Genomic DNA, 18,875 nt, shown 5'->3' with positions numbered 1-18,875 from the left:
TGGCCTGGAATAACGATGTCGGTAATGACAATGATAAGAGCAGCTTATTCTCCGCAGGCCCTGTGCCTGGCTCTCTGTTTATCTCATGAAGGCGCCCGTTGGCCCCAGGAGCGGAGGGTGCCCTAGTGCCCACACGTACAGCTGAGGAGTCCAGGGCAGAGGCTGCATCCAGGACAGGGATGGGACCGACCCAGAGTACCGAGCTGCCCCTCCCAGCCCCCAGGCTCCTTCTCCGAGCAACGTGGGCGCTCCTATGGCTGGGCTGGCCGCTCTGGGCTTCCGTCTCTTCATCCGGACAGTGGGCTTCGGAGCCCAAAGACGCCTGCCTGAGGTTCGCTGCAGCCCGGTGAGTCGCTGGCCAGCGTCCAGTGCTGGGCTCCCAGCTGTTCTCCTGGGCAAACCACAGGCCACCGAGGACCCCCAGTGTGGGCAGGCAGAGGTGTGCCTCCGGGCGGTGTCCCTGGGCCCCCCTCCTGTCCTCACTTTCCTCAAATGTCACGTGGAGCCGGGGGGTGGGGTTGCACCCTGCAGTCTCTAAGGGGAGCCCCCTTCTCTGGCTGGTTCAGGGTCCCGCCTCCCTCTTGGGGTCCCTGGCCTCTGCTGCAGGCACAGAGCAGGTGTCAGGGAACAAGTCTCTCACTCATTCATGTGTCACCTGCCACATGCCAGGCACCGTGCTGGGCTCCAGGGGGCCACAGAGTCGAGCAGAACCAGGCATGGCTTCCGCCCCCACTCAGCTCCCAGTGTCAGGGGGACATGGATGTTAAGTGAAAAGCCACACCAACAAGGGGGGAGCTACAGCCGTGGGAAGAGCCGTGAAGGCCAGGCCACGACGCAGGTGGGCGGACGCTGCATGGGGAGGCCAGGGGGTTCCCTGAGTTTCTGACCCTGAGCCAAGATCTGAGGGATGAGGGAGCTAATCAGATGGAAGAGGGAACAATGTTGGGGCAGAGGGAAGAGTATGTGCAAAGGCCAGGTGGTGAGAGAGGTGGAGTGACGTGGGGCATGTGGAGTGGCAAGTGGCCAGAATGGGAGCTGGGGTGGGACTGTGGTCTCCATCCCTATGGCAGCAGCGAACATGGCAGGGCTTTGAGCTGTCAGGGATGCTGCGAGCAGGTCTGGAAATAAAAGTAACCAGCACCGCCAAGCTTTCCGACGAGCCGGGCTCAGGGCCAAATGCTCTCCCCCAGGATCTCACTAGATCCTCACAGTGTGTAGGGTGGAAGCTGCCGTTCCTGCTGTGTAGATGAAGGGTCTATAAAACAGGTCTCAGGGAGGTTAGGTCGCTGAGCGAAGGGCCCACAGCGAGGACCCGACCGCCTGCTCCAGAGTGTCCTGCGCTCACCTGCGGCCTCACGCTGCTCCTTGCGTGGCCGTCCTGGACCAAAGCTTTTGGGCCACTGTGTGGAGGATGGGGCGCGGGGGACAGTGGCTGTGCCGGGGTCAGCTGTGGCGGGGGACACGCTCAAGTCAAGCGGGCAGCCCCAGAGAGGGTTGTGTGGGGCCTTCGGGGCTGGCCCGGTGCCTGAGGCCAGGTGGGAGGTGTGGGAAGATGACAAGTTTGGTCTGAGACGCAGAGGGTTTTGGGGTGACCGTGGGCCGTCCAGGTGGAGAGTTGGGGAGGCAGTTTAGCCCTGCAGGTCGGGGGTGACAGGGTCAAGGCTGTCTAGGAGAGGGACAGAGCGAGAAGGGGGGACCCCAACTCTGGCCTTAAGGACTGTGTGCCAAGGAGGCAGGGAGGGGCTGCCGAGGAGGGGCCCAGGGGAACGAGGTTAGAAACCTCGCAGCTCCGCAGCGGGTGGCATGTGGCCTCGGCAGGAGCTGTTCTGGCAGCGCGCTGGGGAAGCTGAGGGCAGAGGGTGGACATGGGGAAGCCAGGCCGTGACTGGTCGGGGGGAGGGGGTGGCCACAGGGAATGATGCATCCGGGAGGAGTGAGTTTTCAGTGGGGAAGGCCCAGCAAGAAGGCGGCCGTCTGCACACCAAGGAGTGAGGCCTCGGGGCACCTCGATCTCTGACTTCCAGCCTTCAGAACTGTGAGAACATCTTGTCCATTGTTTAAGCCACCAACCTGCGTACTTTGTTATGGTGGCCCCGGCTAGGCCCAGGAGGATGAGTCACACAGACCCACTGGCAAATCCTCAGGACAGACCCAGGAGAGAGCATGCGAGAGGAGTGAAGGCCGTGAGGTGGCCTCTCCATTGTGGAGGGAGGGGTGGCTGCAGATGAGTGCGGGGCGTTGGGAGTTTTCCAGCCGGGGTTCGAGGGGGCAGGGCCGTTTCAGAGGCTGTCAGTGGCACAGGGAGACGCCCACCCTGGGTGGTGTAAGCATCCCCCCGGGGCCGGGCCACATGGGATCTTGAGGAGGACAGATGAGCTTAGGGATTTTTGCCAAAGAAGGTTTCTGAAATGAGGAAGCGGGGAGTCTAAGCTGGAGAGGAAGGGACACAGGGACGAACACGGGGACGTGGATGGACATGCGTGTCCTGAGCCCTTTGGCACCCGAGTCCCGTAAAGCTGCAGGCCGGGCCCCCTGGGAGCGCAGCCCCGCAGCCAGGGCAGAGGGACGAGTGGGTACTGCTGACCCTCATAAAGACAGGCCGTTTAGCAGAAGGGACCTCGGGTCACCCTGGCCAGAGCCTCCCTGCGCAGAAGGCCCAGGCGGATGAGTGATGGCAATAGAGGGCGCCTGGGACAGGGGCTGACCCTTGGGGTGCACCTTGGTGGTGTGGGGCAGGGACTTTTGGGAGGTGTTGGGGGGCTGCACCAGCCCGAGGGATGCCTTCCCCAGCACGAGGCTCTGCGAGACCAGTTCATGCCGACCTACCCTAGTGCAGGCTGGACAGCCTAACCATGCTGACCACAGATCCAAGAGGCCAAGGACCCATCACAGACGCACAGACTACCCTGGAAACAAGCCCACCCACGGGAGAGACGTGGGGGCCCAGTGACCAGAGCCTCAGACCCTGCCCCGCCAAGCCCGCACCGGCCAAGGAGGCCCAGACCTCTAGCCTCATCTCCATCCTTTCCCAGCCTGCTTGGGGGACACAACAGGCCTGGATCTGACGCCCTGTGAACCTGAGGCAGGAAGCGGCAATGACCATCCCCCAGGCAGAAACCCTCCCTTGGGACCTTGCGGCTAGGCCTTGTGGCAGGAGGTGGGGCCAAGGTAAGCAGCCCACCGTCGCCGAGAGGAGGACGGCGCTGGGCATCAATCATGTCATCTTACAGATGAAGAAGCCGAGGCTGAGACAGACCTCACGGTGAGGGAGCAAGGCCACAGGTCAGCCACCACCCCCTCCCCCTTCCCCCTTCCCCCTTCCGCCTGGGGGTGCTAGTCGGAGACCCCAGGGGTCCAGGGCCGGGTCACCTTACCTGGGTCCAGTGGCCTGCTCCCTGCCCGCATGCCGCCCGACGGGGGTCCTTCGGCCGGGCCCCAGGAGTGCGGCTGCCAGTGGAGAAGCTGCGTCTGTATCATGGGCGGCAAGCCCAGCCCCCCACGCTGCCCGCCTGGGGCCCCCATGCATATTTAATAACGTCTATTATTCCTGTTTTGTCACCGGAAAGGAGCCTGAGCTGCTGACAGAGAAGCCAAGAACAGCCGGGAGAGCTGGGCAGTGGGCCTGCTCCACAGCCCAGCCCCGGGGCTCTGCCCCACCTGCTGGCCCAGTGCCTCCGAAAACCTGTTGCCACCTGCCCCAAAGGCTGCAGGGCCGGGAGGATGTCTTCTCATTGGCTCAGCAGCCTCAGCTGGGGCTCCAATCCCAGCTCTGCGCTCACAAGCCGTGTAGCCGAGGGCAAGTCGCTGCCCCTGGAGCCCAGGCTGCTCGCAGGCCCGCACGGCGCCTCGCATCACTCCTCACAGAGGCCCCCCTGAACCCCAGGCTTGGGCCTGCTTCCCCAAGGCCCAGGATCCGCACACTCACTGCTGCCCCGACCCAACCTGGCAACCGAGTTCAGCAAACTCACAAAACTGTCCTTAGTGAACAGGCATTGTTTCCACTTTTTATTTCAGGAAGGAGAGCCGAGAGATTTGGGGGTGCAGAGTGGGGTGGTATTTAGAGAAAACGCAGAGCCCAGACTCCAAATCCGCCACCCCAGGTATCTGCACCGGGCTGGGTCCTGGGCTCTGTGCTGGGCAGGGGGTGCCCTGGGAAGGGGTGGCCCTTCGGGACTGGTCAGGCTGTGGAGGGCATGAGCTGGGCCTTTAAAGCCCCAGATCTCTGGTTTCCATCACGGGGCAGCCCTGGGGTGGGGGGTGGATAGGGGGTTTTGTCCTGGGCAGCCCCCTCCCTGAGAACCAGAAAAACCGGCAGGAGCTGAGGGGCCGCCAGGGACCCAAGTAGGCCCACGGCATCAAGCCAGCCATCTGCACTAGGCCCTAGCTGGGGACAGGTGGGCAGCTTGCTCATTCTGCACTGGAAGGCGCGGGGAGCGGGGGGAGAAGGCGCAGGCCCAGGGACCCAAATAGGACCCCTTCCAGAGTCCAGTCTCATGGGAAACACCGCCAGCCCAGCCCAGCCCCAACCTCGTCCTAAGGCCCCAGCATGCTGTCCACCATCTGCCCATTGAAGAAATTTCTGCAAGCAGCAGAGACACGAGAGACCCCTTCCTGGGGTGCATTTGTATTTCCCCACTTTAGGCTCTGGTGAGTCCCACTGGGGGCGGGGGCGGGGGCGGGGCCACTACTTCTTCACGATCTGGATGACGTCCTCGTGCTCCATGGTGTGGGTCAGGCCCACCCGCTGCGGGCTGTACTTGGTGCTGGTGCCCTGAGTGGGGAGCGGGACGGGGGGACCACATCAGCCTCTGTACCCACCCGGCCGAAGCTGACTGTCACTGGAAGGGGGTGGAGGTGCAGATGGGGGGTCTAGAGTGGGGGTCCCAGCGCCAGCAGACCCCGCAGCCTCTGACAGCAGGACTCCCAGCGGCCCACCCGGCCCGGATCCCGAAGCGGGAGGGCCGTGTCTGGTCTGGGTCAGCATACAAACCACACACCCCGCGAGCAGGACTGACGGACACCCCAGTCCCCATGCGGAAGGACGGAGCTCCTGCCTGACCCTGAGGCTGCCCCGGGCGACCCTGCCCGCCTCCCGCCCAAGACTCACCCACACCAGCGCGTACTTGAACTGGCTGGCGAGTGACCGGTGGATGCGGTGGCACTGGGGGACGGGAGAGGGACGGATGGTGAGCCCGGGCTGCGCCCAGAAGCAGCTGGGCCCAGGGCAGGTGCTCTGGCGGTCCCCACGCAGCCTTGTGCTCACAGCTGCTCTGGCGCTCCCGCTTCCTGCCTCTATGGGGCCGCGGCCGCTGAAGGACCTGGGCCCGCCCACCCACCCTGCTGGAAAGGCAGCCCTGACAGGTGCTCTGGCAGGTGGATGAGGGCTGTCAGGGTCCCCACCGGGCCTGCCTCTCTCACCTCCTGCCGCCCTGACCCGGAACCTCCCACATAACACGTCACCCCCAGCCCAGGATGGCCCACATCCTGTAGCAGTCCCGAGTAGGGACAAAGGTCACAGGAACCCAGCGCTGTTAGGAGGCCCGAAGGGAAGAACTTGGAGGGCAGCCAGCTCTTCCGCCCGAGAATGTGGCCCCCTGGCTGCACGGGCTGGGCGGGCGCGGTGGAGGCGGCCGGGGTGAGGATAGTGCGACGTCGCCTGTCCTCCACGTGCCCACAGCCTCACAGGCCCTGGGCAGAGACCAAATGCCTGAGCCCAGACATCAGGCCTACAGGAACGTTTCCGGGGGGCCATCCTGATCTGGGCCTCCTCTGGGTGACCAAGGATGCGTGGCCACAGCTGAGGACACTGCCGGCAGGGACGAGCACAGACACACACACACCCGTCCCGACACTCGCTGTTTTCTAGACCAAAAGACGAAATCTGATGGTCCAGGTCAGCTCTGCCTGCAAATGCGCTTGCCTCCGAACGACAGAACTAGACCTGCCTGACAAGCTCAGGGTCACACGGTTGCAGAGTCGTCCCGGGACCCTGGGAGCCCTCGAGGCAGATGGGGAGGGTGCCCTCCAGTTTGCTGCAGGTCCCATCGTGCCCTGGCATCCCTGACACCAAAGTCAGTAGGCGCTGTTTCCCACTGAGCCTGCTCCACGGCTCTCCCTGGAGACAAGCGTTCCTATGCACTTGTGTCTCTAGCAATGAGGGAGGATGGAAGGCCACCCAAGCTGCACCGCACAGCATGTGGGATTCAGTCCCCCGACCAGGGATTGAACCTGCGCCCCCCGTGCAGTGTAAGCGCAGAGTCTTAACCACTGGACCACCAGGGAAGTCCCCTAAGGTCATCCTTTTTAATACTGTTTGTGGATGGGAGACCCTTGAAGCCCACAGTGTCTCTCACCCCTGCCGGCCCTGCCAGGTCCTTTCTGCCCCTGGGGCTTATGGCCCGTGATCCTGTGCAGGCAAGGCTCTTGTCAGCTCCACTAGGTGGACTGCAAAGGCCCCGGGGGCTCCGTTACCACCAGATGAGGTTACCCCTCAACATTAGTATGTGGGCGCCAGGGTGCAACCCCATGTCTGACTGGCTTCTCTACTTTGGGTCTGTGGTCAGCACCCAGGCAGGCCTGTGTGCACAGCATGGCACCTGTGATAGGTGAGTATCCAGGAGGGGCTGAGGTCCTGCAAGGCAGGCCTCGCTGGGACAAGATCCAGGCTCTGGAACCAAGGGCCCCACAGGCCCCTCCCCACCTTCTAGCACCTGCTGCCTTCGACCCTGCGACCCTCCGTGCCAGCTGGCAGCCAACGGCCCACAGTCCATGTTCGCTCCTGCCTCGGGCCTTTGCACCTGCCGCCCCACTGCCTGGAAGAGCCTTTTGCTCCTGGCCTCTCCAGCTTTCCTGCCAGGTGTGGCGGAAGCCCCACGTCCTGAGAGGGCCAGGGCATGTGCCAACGTGCCGCCAGCCACCCCCCACTGCACTCCCCTCGGTGTGGGACTGTTTAGCTGCAGGATTGGGTGGCTGGCATCTGTTGACCCCAAAGGACCCCAGTTCCGGCAGGAACCGGGGCTACTCGGCTGGACACCGACACTCACTAGCATGTTGGGTGCACTGAGCCCCTGGGGGCGGAGCCGATGGGGCGCGTGGAGGGGCGGGCTGCGCGGGGGGCTGAGTGGAGGCAAGCATGGGGGAGGCCCAACTGGGAACGCACAACCCAGAATCGTCCTGGGCGGCAGCTCTACTGACCGAACGCCTGAATGGCCCCGAGGACCCCGCAGCCCTGGTGGGACAGGATGGTGACGACCGCTTCCCAGGCGTCTTCCCTGCACCGGGCAGCAAGCCGAGTGCCTTACCCGCTGGGGCCCATTCCACGCCGCCCCCTAACTGCAGCTGGGTGGCAGGACACGCGTCCAAGCACCCGACTGCAACGCGGCGGCTGAGGGCCGGGAAGACATCAGGCAGGGCCCCGGGCGATGGGCAGAGCTCCCCCCACCCCGGCCTGGACAGGTCTCCTCAACTCACCACGTGCTCCACAGAGGCCCCTTTCCGGAGGATGATGGCGTCTGTGAAGTCCGGCCTCTCTGCACAGACAGGCGGGGCGGGGCGGGAAGTCAGCAGAGTCAGGGCCCACTGCCACGCAGCCCCCCTCCGCAGGAAGCGGAGGCCCTTCCAGTCTCCGGCTTTGGCCTGCGCTTCCCCCACTCCCAGGCACACCCTCGCTAAGAGCCCCGAACGGACTTCTACGGCCTTGACTCAACACAGAAAATCAAACTACACCCCAGTCCAGGGAGCAACCTCCTGCAAACCCATCAGCCACAAGAGCCCCGGCCGAGGGGACCCGCAGGAGAACCCAGGCTGGACCGGCTCCGGCCGGCAGCCTCACCTCCCTCTGCAGACACGGCCAAGGTCGACGCAAACTGCCCAAGCTCGGCCGCTAGGCCATGGGATGTGAGGCGTGTGCACAGGGGCTGGGACGTCGGGGAGGCCCCCGTGTGCCCAGTGCCCTAAAGCCTTGACGTAGCGTCTGTCACCGCTTGGGGAGCCACTGCTGGCGGTGTCTATCCCATCCCCACATCCCCCTCAAGGCCAGCAGCCCCAGAACTCGGCATTCTTTGCCACAAGGGCTCAGGCCGAGGCCTCTGACAGGCTGCGGTAGAGGGTGGTGCCGGCTCTGAGATGGGAGAAAGCTGTCGTGTAGAGACTGGCTGGGCCGGGGCTCTGGGCGCCGCGCGCGGACCGGGCGGCCCGGGGGAGGGGGAGGCCCGGCCGCTTCTCGGGCCGTGCGGCCCTGACTCACGGCCTCTCTTCTTGGTGTAGATGCAGGTCAGGGCCAGGTACTCCCAGAGCATCTCCAGCAGATAGTCCAGGTTCAGCTTCATGCCGCAGCTGCCGGGAGGAAGGGGCCAGTCAGAGCACCCAGGGCTCCCGGCACCCAGGCCAGTGCGGCCCAGCTGGCGCCCATGGGGCAGCACAACCGCAGGCCTGACGGCGCTTCAGCTGCCAACACCTCTTGTCACTGTCACGTTCACGCCCAGCACAGCCTGCCGTCTCTCCGGGGCCCTGTGGAGGGCACAGGGCACCTGTGGCAGCTGGGGTGGCCAGAGGCAGAGGATGACAATGCAGAGCCCACCCCCCGAGTGGCCCAGGGCTGCCCGGCAGGGGTTTCAGCAATGCGGTGACCCCTGGCTTGGTCCTTTGCCGCTGTACTGCCCTGAGTGGGGACCCGCCCTCCCCTGCGATGCACGTGAGCAGGTACAGGGGTGGCCTGCAGGGCCCTGAGGACGGGGCCCGGACGCAGCAGCAGGAGGGGAGCCGAGCTGTCCTGTGGGAAGGACACCCGCTCTCTGCTGCTCTTCGTGGCCGCTAGGGACGCCCGGGAAGCAGTCCTCGCGTGGGCCCAGGAGCCCGCTCCTCCTCAGTCCCCAAGGTCCCGCTCCCCAAAAGCCAAGCGCCACCGTGACGCTGCAGAGCACCTGGGTGGAGCTGGGGAGCCAGCAGGGTGGGCACAAAGCCAGGCTGCCCCGACAGAGGGCCCACAGCCATGGCGAGCCTGAGTGCAGGCGGCTCCCAGGACCCGGCCCTCAGAGAAGCCCCCACCTGAGGACTTCAGTCCCTTCTCCCCCCCCCACCAGCGGAGGGGACAGAAGCCACATCTTCCAGGGCCTCAGGAGCAGCGGGCTACAGCCTGGCTCTCTGGGGGTCTGCAGTTAACTGCTAAGCCACGAAGCCGCTAACCACTCTCACTCCCAGACCTTGGTGGATGAAGTCCTTCTGTTTTCATAGCCAGAGCTTACCCCGTCACCCACCTGGCCCAGACAGGTTAGGGGGAACTCGGCCACGGTCACCAGCAGCTACTCCGGGGCGCACAGAGGCCTGACAGATGGACCCCCACTCAGAGAGGGCGGCCGCGAACCTCACCTAATGACCACGCTGTCAGGTTTCCGGGCCAGGCGGTCCACTTCCTCCATTGAGATCTGGTCGATTTTGTTATAAACCTGGGGTTGGAAAGCAGGAGGGGGTGTTGGGGAATGAGAGGAAGACAGCAGGGTGGCAACAGGGCTCCACCCGCTGACTCAAGGATGGGGAGAGGCTGAAGGGGCCTGAGGGAGAGGCTGCGCTGGCGCTCTGGGGCAAGCCCGAGGCGCCTGCGGGACGGAAGCAGCCCCTGGGATGAGGGCTCCCCTCCCACGTGGCTGCCCTGGGGGCTGGTACCACTTACATACAAGCAGGGCATGTACACGCGGTTGCCCATGATCACGTCTATGAACTCGTCCGGGGAGCAGTCTTCTCGGAACAGCACCTCCGCGTTGAAGATCTCTGAGGGGCCAGGGTTAAGGGCAACCTGTGCGCCAGCAGCGCCCCCCCCACCCCCGCTGCCAGCAGGGCCTGAAACAGCCGATCGCGAGAGACGCTGCCAAGAGGGACTGTAAGGTTACCTGCTTCCACGGTTTTGCAGGATTTTAACGTTTGGGGAGCTCCCTCACTTTTCTCAGGGAAGCACAACGTGTAAGGGGTTCAATATTTTGAATCTTTGCTGTTACAACAGAAGAAACGACACCCTTGCCAGGATCGCCAAGGGAGCCAGTTCCAGAGCCTGCAGCACTGGTCCCGCTCCCACTACGACGCGAGTTGCCCCCTGCGGCCGCCCTGCCTCCGCTCCAACCACCGCCCCCAGCCTGGCCCCCTCCTGCCCCCTGGGGTCGCCCCGAGGTCTCCGCAGCCCAGGAGGCCCTGTCCCTCGCCATCTCGTCTTCCTTCCACATGTGACCGGCCTTGTACCCTGCAAGGAGCCAGGGGTGCACGGCTACGGCCCGGCCAGCCTGAAGCCTGGGGAGCGTGAAGCAAAGGGGACAGAAGTGCCTCATGTGAGCTGGCCGCAGCTTTCCTGCGGCTTGGATGGAGCTGGGTGATGTGGGCAGTCTGCGTCACCCGGGCCTCCGCTGCCCGAGGACCATGGCCCCCCTCTCGCACCTTCGGGAAGGATGCTGTACTCGTGCAGGATCAGCTGCACCAGCTTCTCTGAGCACTGGGTCAGCGTGACCGTCGAGTTGAAGGAGATGCCGCCTCCTTTCTTGGGCTGGAGGAGAGAGGGAGGGGTGATGCTGACAGAGCGGCAGCCGCAGCCCGCACCGCTCACCCTGCGGCCGCGGCCGGTCCCACCCCCTTGCCGAGGCCTCACCTTGAAGTAGATGTTGGGCTTGTGCTTGTTGAGGCGGATGCCGACCGACCCCAGCTCCTTCTCCAGCAGGGACCTGGTGGAGTCCCCGTGGCCTTCACAGGTGCCCGGGGCAGGCCGTGCGGCCCCCACCCTCCACGGCCGGCCCCCCCGCACCCGCCACCAGCCGCTGAACGTCCCCTCCCAGCAACCAAAGGCGCTGAGGACGAGCCCCAGACCCTCGGGCCAGTCTGAGGGGAGATCGCCTGTTGTGCCCTCAGCCGCAGGCCAGGGCGTGAGCAAGGCTCTGCTGTTTGCGGCCGGGCTCCTGGCAGACGCTGGGCAGCAATGGGGCACCCAGGCCCCCGCAGACAGGAGCCAGAGCCAGGGTGGCACGGCACAGCCCCAACCTCCAGACGCAAGCCTCTCGGGGAGGCTGCCCCAGGCTGCCTGCACTGGGTGTAGCCGTGGACAGTCCTGCCACTGCTCCCACATGGCAGAGTGCCAAGCACCCCTGGAACCACCCACCACGAGCTCAGGGACACACGGGCGGTAGCCGCAGTGTCCTGTTCCCCCCGCAGGGCCTTCCCAGGCGTGTCAGCCTGCCCCATCCCAACTGCGGACCTCTGCACCTCTCCCTTGGTGGCGTCCAGCATCATGATGACGACGTCGGCTGTGCGTGCCACGGCGATCACCTGCCGGCCACGGCCCTTCCCTGGTCGGGAGGGAGGAACGTGGTTACACAGTGACATGGGCAGGACTGCGGGACGCCCGCAGCCCATGGCGCAGGCTCCTGCCCCTACAGGCCTGCGCGGTCTGCCGTGCGCCGCCCCCAGGCAGGTACTTCTCCTGAGCCCTGTCTCACTCGTGGAAATGTGTTCTGGGAGCAACCCCGACACCAGCGCCTGGGGAGCAGAGGCGCCCCCCGCTGCCCCCCACCCCCACCCCGCTCCGCGGGCCGGGCTGGGTGATCTTCCACCAGCTGCTCACTCAGCCTGCAGAGCCACACTGGGCAGTCGCTGTTATCTACCTGGCCCAGACACGAGAAAACCGAGGCCTGGCTTAGAAACACTCAACCACTTGCCCAAGACCTCAAAGCTACGTGGTTCCAGGATGTGACGAGTCTGCCCCTCCCAGAACGAGGGTTACGGAGAGGAAGCAGCAGAAGGCACAGGGAGGGGCTGTGGAGCCGTCACCAAGGTCAGACCCTGCCATCGGACAGCCAGAGAAGGCAGGCACCAGGCCAAGGTCACACAGCCACTTGGGGACTGGGGTCACAGCCGGGGACCCGGTGGTCTCCAGGGACCTCCTGACTACAGCGGGTGAGCCTCCCCCGTGGGGGCCAGGCCTCCTCCTGCTGGCTGGGATGGCAGGTTCCTGGGGGACCACCATCGCTCCCCACGCCAATCCAAGTAGGCAGGACCTCGCCCTGATGAGGGCGGTGGGCACGGGACCCCCAGGAGGAGGCTCCAACTCCAGTCCCGCACTGCACAGGTGCACGGTCGTTTAGGGCAGACGCTCAGCCGTCCGTCCCCACGCTCCTCCCGGCCGTGAGAAGGAAATGACGACACTCACTCAGTCACAGGGATGTCAGAGGGTTAAGCGAGACAACGGTCCGCACGGAGCTGGCACCTGGCAAGGGAGGGACGACCCCAGCGGGCAGCCACCTGCCACCAAAGCCGAGGGCGTGTCCCATCTCAGAGGACAGGGCTCCGGGGCTAGGGCTCCACTGCCGTGCGCCCGTCCCTGGCGGGGTCCACCACACACTGGACGTGGGAACCAAAGCTGCCTGGTGAGCCGTGCGACCCTGGGCAAGCCACCCACCTCCTGGGCCTCAGTCCCCTCAGCTCTAAGGCCAGAGTCCCTCGGGAACAGAGCACTGGGCCCGGGGAGGGGCTGTGAGCCCAACCCTCCCGTGAACCGTCCACAGGCGCCCGCAGGGGGGCCTGGGCTCCACCCCGCCCCCCCCACCTGCTCCCCCTCCCACCTTGTGCTGCGCCTTCGATGATCCCAGGGAGGTCCAGGAGCTGGATGTTGGCGCCTTTGTACTAGGATGCAGGAAAGGAGGTAAGGCGGGGCCGGCGGGCTGTGAAGGGGCCTCCCGGGCCAAGTGTGAGCCGCGGCCCCACCCCAGCCAGCCTGGGCGGACCATGTCCCGCGAGCCGAGGGGCCGCCTGGAGGGCGGGAGTCTCTATAAGCCCCCGGCAGCCACTGCTGATGGTAACAGCTCTTCACAAGGAAACCACCTCACGGTGGGAGGCCCAAGGCCACAGAACCCCCGTTGCCCAAGGCTCCAAAGCTTCTCAGGGAACAGGAGCCAACCAGCCACGGGTGACCCGAGCCGGGGCGGTGCAGGGCAGCGGGTCACAGAGGGGCACGGGGAGAGCTGTGCATGCTGGCAGACTCGCGGAACCAGCCAGGATTGCAGGACGGGCCAGGCGTCTCTGGGGTCCCGGCAGCCCCAGCCCCCAGCGGTGTCCGTGCTTGAGGGCAGAGCAGCTCAGCCCAGAGCCTCCCCCGGCACATGAGACACACACACACACACACACACACACGCGCGCGCGCGCGCGCGCTCACCCTCCCTCCTGGGATCCGGCAAGCCCCGACTTACTTCAATGACCCCAGGGATGCAGGTCAGGGTTGTGAATTCATAGGACGCAGCCTCGCTGGCCGTGGAGGTGATCAGGCTGAGGAAGGTGGACTGGGAGAAAGCAGCTCGTTGCAGCGGGGGTCCTGCCCTGCCTCCAGAAGCCCAGGTGCGACGCGGGGAGACCCCCATCCCCCCGGCTGGGCTGTGATGACAACAGCTGGAAAAGTCACCTCTGGCCCTGCCTGGGGGGTTCAACACCACAGGGCCACCCTGTGCCTGAGGCCTCAGGCCTGCCTCGGGTGGACACAGGGACCTGGTTCCTAAGGGGGTTCCCCCGCTACATTGGGGCCCATCCCCAGCTCCACGGAACCTCCAGACCCTCCTGGGCCCAGCAAACTTGGAGTAGGTGTCGGTCCCACAGCACACAGCTGCTGCCCCCAGGAGGGCAAGGAGGCAGGGACCCTCCCGCCTGAGAGCGCCGGCAGTGGCGCAGGGCTGCAAGGGAGGGAGGTAGGGGAGCGGGGAAGGATCCGGATGGGACCTCGCGGCCGGCCCACGGCGGGAGTGGGGCCACACCCGGCCGGGACTGAGAGACCCTGCCTTCAGTCCTGCTTCTGCTGGGGACCCGGGACCTCGATCCGGTCCCGACCTTGTGAAGGAGGTGACAAGGCAGGGGGAGCGCAGCGACCACAGTGACGGACGCTGTGGCCCAGAGGCCAGCACAGCCGCGGGCAGTGCCACGAGGCCAGCCCGGCCCGGCCCGGCGCCCCCACCCTAGTCAGCAGGGAGCTGGGGCGCAGCTCGCTCACATGCCCTCAGGCCCTGGAACCCAAACAGGGCTCGTGAGAGATCACAGGCCTCAGGTCACAAAGTCTCTGCCCAGGGGGCCTCTTGGAAACTTGAGGAAACGTAAAAACCTGGTGGGGTAGACAGGTGTGGCCAGCCGGGCGGCCCTGAGAGCCGTGGTTGACAGAGGCCAACCTGGGGGACACCCCCGAACCTGTCTGGCCCCTGCAGGAGGGCGGCCCGCGCCCTCCTGTGCTCAGAGAGCCCAGATTCCCAACAGGGCCCAGACCCCAAGGGCACAGCTCTCGGTCACTGGAGTGGCTCCTCCCAGCCTGGGCTTCTCACCCGGGAGAGAAGGCCTTGCAGGCTGGAAAGTAAGGTCGAAAGGAAAGGCTAAAACGAGCGAATCCACGGCAACACCCTAGGAGTCAAAGCCTGGCCGTGCTCGCCGGCCGCCCAGGGGTCACACCCAGTCAGTTCAAGGCGCCCCGCCACCCTCGCTCCCCGACGGCCTCCGCCTCAAGGTCCCCTCCTCGGGGCTCTGCTCACACACCTGCTCACAAGGCAGCCGCCCCGCTCCACGTGCCTGCCCTTCCCCTCTCCTCCGCAAGCTCGGGGCTGAGTGGGCAGGGGCAGAACATGCCTGGCACGAGGTGCACACTCGGTGAACATCTGTGCTTGGGGACAAGGCAGAGGCCAGCGGGGCCACTCCTGCTGGAGTCCCCACCGGGCGCGGGGAGGCTGGGTCTCCTGCGCCCTGGAGCCGGTTCAGAGAGGAGGGAGGGGGCGCGGCCGCGGCAGAGCGGAGACCAGCCACCTTCCTCCCCGAGGCCTGCGGTGCCCATCACTGACCTTACCCACAGAGGGGAAGCCAATCAGCGCCACGCGGGCGTCGCCCGACTTCATGACATCGAAGCCCTCGCCTTTGGATGAGGACGATTTGGAGGGTTCCAGGAGCTGGGCCCGATACTTGGCGAGTTTTGCTTTCAGCAGGCCCAGGTGATACTCGGTGGCTAAGAGACAACACAAGATGGAAGGTGAGCGTCCCGTGTGGGTTGGGAGGGTCCCATACGCAACCAAATACACGCAACTGAATGCTGGCCGGGACCCTCAGAGCCAGACAGCAACCGACAGACAGACACGACCCAAGGTCAGTGGTTCTCAGCCAGGGCGGCACCACTCCCGGGGGCATCCTGGAGGGCGTTTTCAGGTGTCGCTGCGATGGTGAAGTGATGGTGAAGTCTTCACCGGCACTTATCAGGCAGGAGCTGGGGAAGCCCGCAGCTCTATAAGGAAGTCAGACCAGCAGAGCCAAGAACTGTCCTGTGTCGCAGGGCCACAGAGGGAGCCTGGATCAGGATCTCCAGGGCCCAGAGCCTCACAGGGCGTTTTTACAGCGTTGACAGACACTGACATTCCCAGAAGTGGAACTACTGTGTATGCTGAGGGAAGAGTATGGCATGTTTCGTTTGAAACTTTACCCAGACAGGCTTGCCTGCTTGGGACCCCAGGCTGCCAACAGGGAGGCCTCGTGGAGGGGACGTGAGTCACCCACACGACACACCTGCATCATCTGCACTGTGGCTACCACGTGTCCAGCGCTGCAAACGCCTCACCGCCTCCTTGTAACTCCACTGTATCTTGGCTGTGCCCCTACATTCACTTATGGAAATAAACCCTATTTTAATTATAAATTACTTTCCTTTTTCTCCTCCTTGATATCAATTTTTTCCAAATTCTCATGTACGTAAGTTACACTACTGATGGGAGCTGCACTGCAGGGCGGCAGAGGGGGGGTACAGGACCTCAGCTACATGTCATGTTGCTGTGGTCAGGTGACCGGCCTGGCCACGTCCCGTCTCCACCACTGTCCCTCTCATTGGCACAGTCCAGCCGCCCATTCTCGCCTCAGGACCTTTGCACTTGCTACCCCATTTCAACCTCATCTTCCCAAGGCTGACTCCTTCTCAGCTCAATGTCACCTCTTCAAAGAGGCCTCCCCTGCCCAGTCATGCAGAGGCAATGTCACGCGGAGCTTAAGAGCCTGTGTTGGAATTCCATCCTGAAATTATGGGCCATTTTACTTTGGAAAAGTTCCTTAACCTCCTCGTGCATCAGTTTCTTAATCTGCAAAATAGGGATGTTAGCAGCGATAACTACTTCTGCAGATTTCTGTAATTAAAAAAGCTCTGCGAACGATGACCAGCACGTGGTAAGCTCTCAATACAAGTCGGTTATTATTACTGTCTGCAGTAACCCCCACCCCTGCCAGGCCCCTCGCTGGTCCCATTTGTCTTCATGGCTTCTCAGCACCATTTGAAACTAGAGCCGACCCCGGAATAACACGGGTTTCAACTGCACGGGTCCACTTATACGGGAATTTTTTTCAGTGATGTCACAGTGCTACATGGTCTGCGGCGGACGGAATCTGTGGATGCGGAACCGTGGACATGGAGGGCTGGCTATCGGATGCGGCATTCTAAGATCGTGGGGTCTGCGGTGGGTCCCGGAACCAATGCCCCCCTCCCCCATACCAAGGGACGACTGAATCTTGTTTCTTTGCTTCCCTCCCTCCAGAAGGGCAGGATCCCCAGCTTCCGGTGTGGTGCTCAGGAAGTGTTTTGGCAACTGAATGAGTGAATCGAGGGCAGTGAGAAGTGGTCAAGGACAGGCTCAGCAAGTCAGGTTCACGTGGTCCTTTCTGTCACCCCGGCGCGTGAGACCCTGAGCATCTCTGAAGGGAAGGACTAGGTCTTGATCCCTTCATCACCTTTACGTCTCCTCCTGGACCACTGCCAAAGCGGCAGCATCTCAAGCCTCCCTGCCACCTTCCTTGAGCCCCATGGGTGATGCTCTGCAGGGCAGCCAGGGGGAACTTTTAAAACAGACGTCTCTGCTGCTTAACACCCTCCACTAGCTTCCACTGCCCTTGGAACACAACCTGGACTCTTTCGCATGACCTACAAGGCCTACACGACTGACCCACTCCTTTCCCATCCTGCACTCCAGCCCCAGACCTTCAGCTCCTTCAACAAGCCAAGTTCATTCCTGCCTCAGGTCCTCTGCACCAGCTGTTTCATCTGCCAGGAACAGTCTCCCCCCAGGTCTTTGCATAGCTGGTTCCTTCTTCTCATTCTGGTCTCGGCTCAAACGTCCCCACCTCATGGTGGTGTTCTCTGATCATCCCACCTTAGTAGCCCCAGCCCTTACCCCGACACGCTTGCGACATCACCCTAGTTTGTCTCCACAGTGTTTATTATTGGCTGAAATTATCTTGTGTATTCAGCTACCAGTTTACAGATGGTCCACTGGAAGGTCAGCTCCATGCGGGCAAGGACGTGCCAGCCGTTCACTGCTTTAACCACAGAGCCTGGCACCTAGTAAGGGTTCCGCGAGTATTTACAGAATGAGAGTGAAGGCAGCCCCCCAACTTCACAGCCAAGGGACGACAGACACTGAGACCAACCACAGGCTTGCTTCCTGCTCCTGCAATCCCACAGCAGGGCTGGTCAGGCACTGAGCCTCGCCCACCACAGCCAACCACATCTCCCACTACTCCAGACCCTCCTTCTCATCTAGACTCTCCTCCTCCCTCTCCCATGAACACGCCGTGCTCACCTCAGCTCCCGTGTCTTTGCCTCAGCAGTGCCCCTCTCCTGGAATCCTGCCCCCAACCAGCTCAAGTCCCGCCTCCTCCTGGAAGCCTCTTTGGGTGTCACCGGTCTCCTCTCCTCACTGCTCCTCCCCTCTGAGCTCCCGCCGCCCTTACAGTCTGCGCCCAGATTTGATGCGTCAAGTGCTACCTATGCTGAGGGATCCACTTTAATACCGGGTGCTCACACGCGTCCAGTGCTTTGCAAACAGAATCCGGTTTAACTTAGTTGTGAGCTAAGAGGGCGCACGGGGTTATTACCCTCATTTGCAGAGGGGGACACGGGTTCCAAGAGGTGAGGTGACTTCCCGAGCTTTCACAGCAGGTACGAGGTGGAGCCGGGGTCCAAACCCAGGTCCGCCAGACTCAAGTCCTGACTGCCTCCACCCCACCGAGGGGCTCCGGGCAGCTGGCGAGGCTGTACCTGTGTGTGTGTGGGGGGGTCTCCTCCTGGACTTGGCCCACAAAGGAGCAGAGCGCCAATCCACCAGGCCCGACCGCCAGGAGGCCCGGCTTCGAACCACGACCCCGCCTCTCCGGGTCGGATGCTTGCTCCTTATGCTGGGGTTCTCTACTCGGCCCCCTGGTCGGGCCCTGATCCGCACCCTTGGGATCCCGCCCGGCTCCTCCGGCTCCGGCAGCCCCCCCCCCGCCCGCCGCAGACGCCCCGCCGGGCCGGCCCTCACCCTTGTTCTTCTGCGTGCGGGCGATCTCCTTCTCGATCTCGGAGATCTTCTCCAAGATTCCCATGGCGGCGGCTGAACCAGGCGCACAGGCGAGACAGACTGCAGCGGCTCCGCGAACTCCGGCCCGTCGGCGGCTGCAGATCAGCGTGCGCCGGAAGCCTACCGAGAACGGCGTCCGCGTGCGCCCGGAGCACCTGGATGCAGACTCCGGGCGGGCGACGTCGAGCGCAGTGCCAGATGCTATTGGTTCCGCCCGCTAGGCCGGCGGGGCTGGAGAGGGGTGGGGGATGGGCCGGGCCGGGGCGTGGCCAGGCCGGCGGGGGCGAGGCCAGGCGAAGTTGTGCAGGAGCGGGGCGTGGGAGACCCAACGGGACCGTCCCGCGGTGGACTCCGCACTGCGGGTCCCAGCGCAGCCGACTTCGCTGGTGTAAAGAAAAGGCGCTGAGCTGAAAGTCTGGTGGCTTATTTTGTATCGAGGTTAAATATGGGTCCCCAACCTAGCCTTACTACCCTGCCAACAGATGCCTCCTGATAGGACGCAGTATAGACAGCATCTGT

At 63.9% G+C, this 18,875-nt stretch overlaps 1 protein-coding gene across 4 annotated transcripts; it reads right to left on the bottom strand.

Moving 5' to 3' along the window:
• Positions 1-135: 135 nt before the first annotated feature.
• DRG2 (developmentally regulated GTP binding protein 2) lies at positions 136-18,520 on the bottom strand. Of its 4 annotated transcripts, none has more exons than XM_033847491.2 (13): positions 18,318-18,520; positions 14,832-14,992; positions 13,215-13,304; positions 12,591-12,651; positions 11,228-11,318; positions 10,628-10,700; positions 10,435-10,525; positions 9,668-9,765; positions 9,367-9,443; positions 8,246-8,334; positions 7,471-7,529; positions 3,375-3,447; positions 136-391 (listed from the first exon to the last, which is right to left on the bottom strand). In XM_033847491.2, the coding sequence occupies exons 1-13, from the start codon at positions 18,379-18,381 to the stop codon at positions 288-290; spliced, it is 1,131 nt and encodes a 376-aa protein (XP_033703382.1). In that variant the 5' UTR covers positions 18,382-18,520; the 3' UTR covers positions 136-287. The 4 variants fall into 4 exon arrangements, with proteins under 4 accessions (XP_033703382.1, XP_033703384.1, XP_033703383.1 ...); XM_033847493.2 differs by lacking the exons at positions 136-391; positions 3,375-3,447 and adding exons at positions 3,979-4,771; positions 5,124-5,161 and having other exon boundaries at positions 18,318-18,513; XM_033847492.2 differs by lacking the exons at positions 136-391; positions 3,375-3,447 and adding exons at positions 3,979-4,771; positions 5,108-5,161 and having other exon boundaries at positions 18,318-18,509.
• Between the last annotated feature and the right edge of the window lie 355 nt (positions 18,521-18,875).

This window comes from Tursiops truncatus, chromosome 20 (genome assembly GCF_011762595.2).
Source record: "Tursiops truncatus isolate mTurTru1 chromosome 20, mTurTru1.mat.Y, whole genome shotgun sequence".
Classification (NCBI taxonomy): Eukaryota; Metazoa; Chordata; class Mammalia; order Artiodactyla; family Delphinidae; genus Tursiops; species Tursiops truncatus.
Note: the sequence above shows the minus strand (reverse complement) of the source record. Positions and strands in the feature narration are given on the sequence as shown.

Excerpts from the sequence above, each read along its gene's own strand:
- DRG2 (XM_033847490.2), bottom strand. The coding sequence starts at position 18,381 with ATGGGAATCTTGGAGAAGATCTCCGAGATCGAGAAGGAGATCGCCCGC. Across the intron at positions 14,993-18,317 it reads CCGCACGCAGAAGAACAAGG|CCACCGAGTATCACCTGGGC; the intron begins GTGAGGGCCGGC and ends GTTGTCTCTTAG. Across the intron at positions 11,319-12,590 it reads CATCGAAGGCGCAGCACAAG|GGAAGGGCCGTGGCCGGCAG; the intron begins GTGGGAGGGGGA and ends CCTCCCGACCAG.